A 6,000-nucleotide genomic window follows, 5' to 3' on the forward strand; every position below is an offset into this window, starting at 1 on the left:
ACCGCCAGGGTGGCCGCGGAAACTCCAGCGCTGGTTCCCTATGGTGGTGCGGGCGGAGTAGCGAAGAGGGATTGGAGAGGACCAATAAAAAAAAGAAAGAAAGATTGGAGAGGAAGAGCGCGCTCTGGCTTGTGAGAGCACTCGCATCGCGGGAGCTCGGCGGAGCTCGTTCGCTCTCTCTCCTCCTTACGTCCCACAATCCGGTACACTCGCTCGTACGTATATATAAAGCTAGATTCTAACGCGAGAGCTAAATCCCGCTTTTCCGCAGACCATATAGTAACGTGATTAGTTTAATCCGGCGCAGCAACGGAGACATTGCATGTTCACAGCCGGAGCTACGCTCGCGGAATTCTCGCGCATACTGTCGACTCCTATGCTTATGCAGCGCGCTTATGTGGTCATGCAAGCCACGCGCTGTGAATGACAAACACCACAAAAACCACTCGCCTCTTTCACTGTCACACGAAACACATTCGGTCGTTGCCGCAAAACTAAAACATGTGGATTTTAAGCCGGCAGCCTGCTTCCTGGCCTCGCCAATCCGACCAATGTTGACAGATTTGACCAGAATCCTCTCGATCGAGAGCAGACGACCGTCAAACGGAGGGATCAAAATAGCGGCGACACATTTCCATCCGTGCCGCGAGCGGAGGAGAGCGTATGAAGCGAGGACGGCACGTTTCGATGACGCGTAGGTCACGTGATGCGCCGTCCGCTGCGAAAATTCCTCCTCGTTCCCTCGTGTGAATCCACCTAAAATAGAGTGAAGCACGCACCTCACTCACGACTGTTGGCTGGCTGATGAATGTGTAAATAAGTGGTTATGGCACGAATTCTTGTATTGTCATTATTTACGCCATTAAAATTTCTACGATGTGTACTCTCGCCGCAAGAAATGCATTCGCATTTCCTCGCGATGCCCTTCGGGGAGGTGGGGGCAATTTTTTTTTTCATTTTATTGCGAGTACAGGGATTTTTCCAGGTTTTGGGGGCAGGCTCCCAACACACTGTGCCCGCCCACAAAATCTGGCAAAATGCACACGCTTATGTTCAGAGTGACCCTGAACATAAGGGTGCACATGGGAGGCAGGGGGAGACGGCATCCCCTCTGGTCAACTAAGAGAGAAGTGACGCAAAATCTGCCCCATACATCAATTTAGTATGAGAGGGGGCGCTGCGATTAAGGTCCCGGTATGATAGAGGGATTTAGGCTGCGATTATAGCCTTTATCGTACCTTCACCCCCTCCCCTCCTGAAGGGAAACCCTGCACACGCTTATGACGCTGTATGTTTCGTCTTTGTGTTCACCGAAGCTGTTCTATTGCAGGGAAGCCAAAAAGCTGATAAAGTACGCAGCAGAAAATGGGGTGCACGAAGCCCACCGGGTCTACCACGAGGCCTGCCGCGCCGGAAAGTGCGACCACTGAACTGTGGGAAGAAAGGCCGCCGAGTACTCCAACTGCTTTGTTATTTCACGTGTATGCTAACATGACCGACTGTTCTAATCGGCGCATTGTATACGAAGTGCGTCACCACAATTAGGTTGGGTTGAATTCATCCGATGACCGTAGAGATGGCAGAAGACAAACGATACGCGATGTCTGTGCGTAAAGTTGAAGCCCAAAGCTGTTGCGTTTACTTAGTAAACGTGTACCCTCTCAGATTTCCTTTGAGTCAGTAAGAGTCCAGCTTTTCTGCGCATAATGCCAACAACGCTTAGTGCGGGTCACAGTGTAAGAATTACCTATTCTTACACCGTGGTACGCGTAGAGTGGCTAGAAGGGGAAGGTGTACCGAGCATTGCGCGATTTCCTTGCCTGAGAGGGCTTGTTAGGTGCTGCATGCGATAACCGCCGCCGTTACAGATTACCAGAAGGAAACCGTGCGCGCGACTGTGAGTTGTCATTTCCTTCTTTTTTTTTCAGCGTTCACTTTGTTTTATTGCACGTGGATGATACAGTTTTAAGCAGTGAAGACAGTGCCCTATAAAACGACAAGAGAGAGAGAGAGAGGAATAACATACGTCGACCGGAATTCCTTGTGACTCGGCGGCGGCCATGGCAAGACTGACAAGTGACTTTACGTTATTCTTCGGCGTAGTGGCTGAGTAATAAAGGCCTGACCACATGCGTGCGTTGCAGCGCGTGTCTTTCCGAGGCGGCGCCGCACTTACTCTCTCCATCGGCATACAGTGGCTAGAAAAGGAAAGTGTGATGAACGCGCTGGCTAGCGCGTAACGCCTTGGAAGGAAACCGCCAGATGGCGCTGGCACACGTTTGCACGTTTTTTTCTGTTCGGGCTGTCACGGTGGATGGACGTGTTTTTTGAGCGCTCCGGATCGACTGCGCAGATAAGTGTTTTTGCATGTTTTGAGCTTGTCTTTATAATTATAAGGCAGCGGTTGAAATCTTCGTAGCACTTATTTTATGGTACGGCTTTTTCGGGGGCCAGTCACCAGGTATTTATTAGTTAGTGCAGGTGTGTGTGTTTGAAATTTTTTTTGTTGTTGTTGTTGTTTTTTTCTTTCGCCGCCCCGTGAGGGAGGTGCGCGTACATTGAACACGCAAATTTTTGTAGTAGAGCTTAGACTTTCTTTTTTTTTTCGTAGTGCACGGCTCGAGTTTAGTAATTATCGAGTATAGGGACAATCGGTGTCAGAAAGACATGGTTAAAAAGACTGTAAAGTGTTCAGGATGTGGAGTGGGTTTGAAAGTGGACCAGAGCGTAGAAGCGGATGGAGAAGAGGCTGACGCGAAGTGTAGGCAATGTGAGGTCGATGAAAAAATGGAGAAAATGACGGTTGCCCAAAGTGAACTGCTGGTGAGAATCGATGAGCTCGAGACGGCGTTGGCGACAGAGCAAGAGAAAACGAGGGCAATGGGAGAAAGACTGAAATCCACCGAGGAAGCACTAGTGAAGCTGAACAAAGAAGCGGCCTACGGAGAGAACAGTAGAGAACCGGCAACCAGAACGGTGGAAAAGGAAGAGCAAGCAAGTTTGGAAAAAACAGGTTTAGTCGGTTCAACTGTAGCAAGGCCCAGCTTCAGCGAGGTAGTGGGGGGGCTGGGAGGGGACAAAGCAGCCGGCGTCACAGGTGCAAGTAGCCCCCAGGTGCAGGACGCTCCAGCTGAAAAGTCACCCCATGTGATAATCGCCGGGGACTCGAATTTAAATAGATGCACAGAAGTCATAAAAGAGAGGGTAAGAGGTGACAAGAGGGTTGCAGTAGGGGCGTTCCAAGGACGCAAGCTTGAAGCAGTCATGAGGCAAGCGAGCGCAAAACTCAAAACTACAGCTGATAGACGAAACCTCGTGATAATTTCAGGTGGTTTAAACGATGTCTTAAATGAAGATACAGCAGGACTAGCAGCCACACTGGCGAAAGGCGTCGATGACATGCATGACATGCGTGCCACTTCTCCTAAGGTACAGGTAGTCGTATGCACGATACCGTAGGTACCGGTGCGTGAAAGCAACCTGCAAAGAGCGGTTGTCAACGCAAACCAAGAGATATGGCGATGAGTCGAGAAAAAGGCTTTGAGGTGGTGGAAATAAACAGAGAGGTGCATAGGTGGGGTGGTTTTCAACGAGACAGAATTCACTTCGATGGGCGGCTAGGCCTTGAGGTGGGTTGGCGACTTGCAGGACGCGCAGTAGCTTTTTTGGCGGGCAAGCGAGCCCTTCGGGGTGCAGGATAGCTAGTAACGAGGAAAACAACCAGGGAGACTCTTCAACAGGTGTTATGGACAGATACGATTCCAAAGTGGCAACAATGTCTAAGATAGGTAGAGTCCGGGGTATAAATAGACGTACCCACGAGCGCCGAGCCCATTCAGACAAAGGGTATATTAGCATGCAGGGTGGTAGGAATAGGCTGAAGTGGGAAGAGATAGAACAGCTAAGGAAAGAGAGGCCGATGGTATACGGTTTTGTAGAAACGCATTTCAGGGACATGGAACAACCTCCGAACAATCCGGACTACGCCTGAGAATATTGTAATAGAACAGAAGGCAGCAGAAAGGGGGGTGGTATTGGGGCATTCATTCATAAAAGTATAGACTGCCAAAGGGTCAAGCAGGAGTGCAAGGAACATTTATGGCTAAAAGGGAAAGTGGCAGGTCAAATGACACTCCTTGGTTTCGTGTACTTGTGGACGGGAGCAAAGGCCAGATAGGAAAACCAAGTAATGGTAGAGTGTATATTAAAAGACATTCAGGAGTTAGGAAGAGAGTGCGAGATAATTATACTAGGAGACATGAATGCGCACATAGAAGATATAGATGGGTATACCGACCCGACAGGCAAAATGATCATGGATATGTGTGAAAGGCTTGATTTGATCATTTGCAACAGTACCGAGAAGTGTGAAGGGCAAATAACATGGGAGGTAGGAAGGCTGCAGTCGACGATAGATTCTGCACTGATGTCACATAGGATGTATGATAAGCTCAGGGGAATGCACATAGATGAAGGTGGCTCCAGAAGTCTGGGTAGTGATCACAAATGTATCAAGCTAAGTTTTGGAAGAGCAGTGAAAGTGGGAAGGAGACAAGATGAGCAACTACAGGAAAATTTTTATTCAGAAAATCAAATTGAAATAGCCACTGAACAAATTGAGAAAGTAATCACGCAGGATAATAAGACAGTGTGGACATACACGAATCTAATTAGACTCTTTGAGCTAGGGCTTGCTAAGACGCGTAACAAGTCAGCCCGGAAAAGAAGACACAAACCCAAAAGTTGGTGGGATGAGGAAGTTAAGAGAGCCATAGCAAAACGTCAGGAAGCCTCTAGGGAACACAAACATGCTAAGCAGCAGGGTGAACCGACAGATGATGTTGAAAGAAAATGGGCAACCTTTCTAAGCTGTAGAAGGGATGCATCCCTTCTGATCAATGAAAAGATTAGAAGAAAAGGAACTCTGTGGCTGGCAGAAGTACATAAAAAAGATAGAAAGGCAGCTGCGAAATTTTGGAACCATATAAACTCCCTAAAAAATGAGACGAGCCTAGAGCAGAGTTTTATAACTACAGCCCAAGGTGCCAGGTTAGAAGGGGACGAAGCTATTGAATATATAAGAACAAGGGTGACAGAAAAATTTCAACAAAGAAGTACTTTATGCACCACAATAGACAAGGACGAATCAAGTGGTGCAATGGCTCCATTTTCAACACGAGAGTGGGAAAGGGCTGAGAAAAGGGTTCCTAGTAGTACATCAACAGGCCCAGATGGCATTCCAATTAGGCTGATAAAAACATTAGGTCCGAAGTCTAAGCAGGCTTTGAAAGAGGCAGTGAGCAAAATAATAATCGATGGTGAAGTTCCCGATGGATGGAAACTTAGCGGGATGAGCATGATCTATAAAGGAAAGGGGGACAAAGCTGACATAAGTGACTACCGTCCTATAACAATGACATCAGTGGTCTACAAGCTGGCAATGCAGATTATAAAGGAAAGACTGCAGGCATGGATAGAGGATGAGGGGTGCTGGGGGAACTCCAGAATGGCTTTCGGAAACACAAGAGGTTCGAAGACAATCTGTTCTCACTGACGCACTGCATCGAAACAGCAGAAAAGGAACACATGTCTCTGTGGCTAGCATTCTTGGATATCAAGGAAGCGTACGATAGCGTGGTTCAAGGGGACTTGTGGCGAATACTGGACACACTAGTTGTGGAGGATGGAGTCACTAATCTTTTAAAGGATATCTATAAAAGCAACAAGGTGCGGCGCTTTTCTTTCACTCGATTCTTTTAGAGGATATATATATAAGAGTAACAAAGTAGTCATAAAATGGGAAAAAAAGGTATCTGAGTCCACAGAGATGAAACAGGGGCTTAGGCAGGGGTGTCCTCTGTCGCCCTTGTTATTCATGATGTACCTACAAGGATTAGATGCCAAATTAAAGAGATGTGGACTTGGCTTCAACCTCTCTTTCGTCAAACAAAGAAAACTCCTTGATCAGGCACTACCAGCATTAATGTACGCAGATGATAT

The 6,000-nt window shown here is 47.6% G+C and overlaps 1 protein-coding gene across 1 annotated transcript in view; it reads left to right on the forward strand.

Annotated features, from left to right (window-relative positions):
• Positions 1–1,779, forward strand: part of LOC119177003 (uncharacterized) — a 51,024-nt gene extending 49,245 nt beyond the window's left edge. The window contains exon 4 of the mRNA XM_037428337.2: positions 1,331–1,779. Coding sequence (XP_037284234.2) covers positions 1,331–1,430 — 100 coding nt within the window. The 3' untranslated portion in view covers positions 1,431–1,779. The remainder of the gene's footprint in view (positions 1–1,330) is intronic.
• The last annotated feature ends 4,221 nt before the right edge of the window (positions 1,780–6,000 follow it).

The sequence above is a fragment of the Rhipicephalus microplus genome, chromosome X, assembly GCF_043290135.1.
Source record: "Rhipicephalus microplus isolate Deutch F79 chromosome X, USDA_Rmic, whole genome shotgun sequence".
Classification (NCBI taxonomy): Eukaryota; Metazoa; Arthropoda; class Arachnida; order Ixodida; family Ixodidae; genus Rhipicephalus; species Rhipicephalus microplus.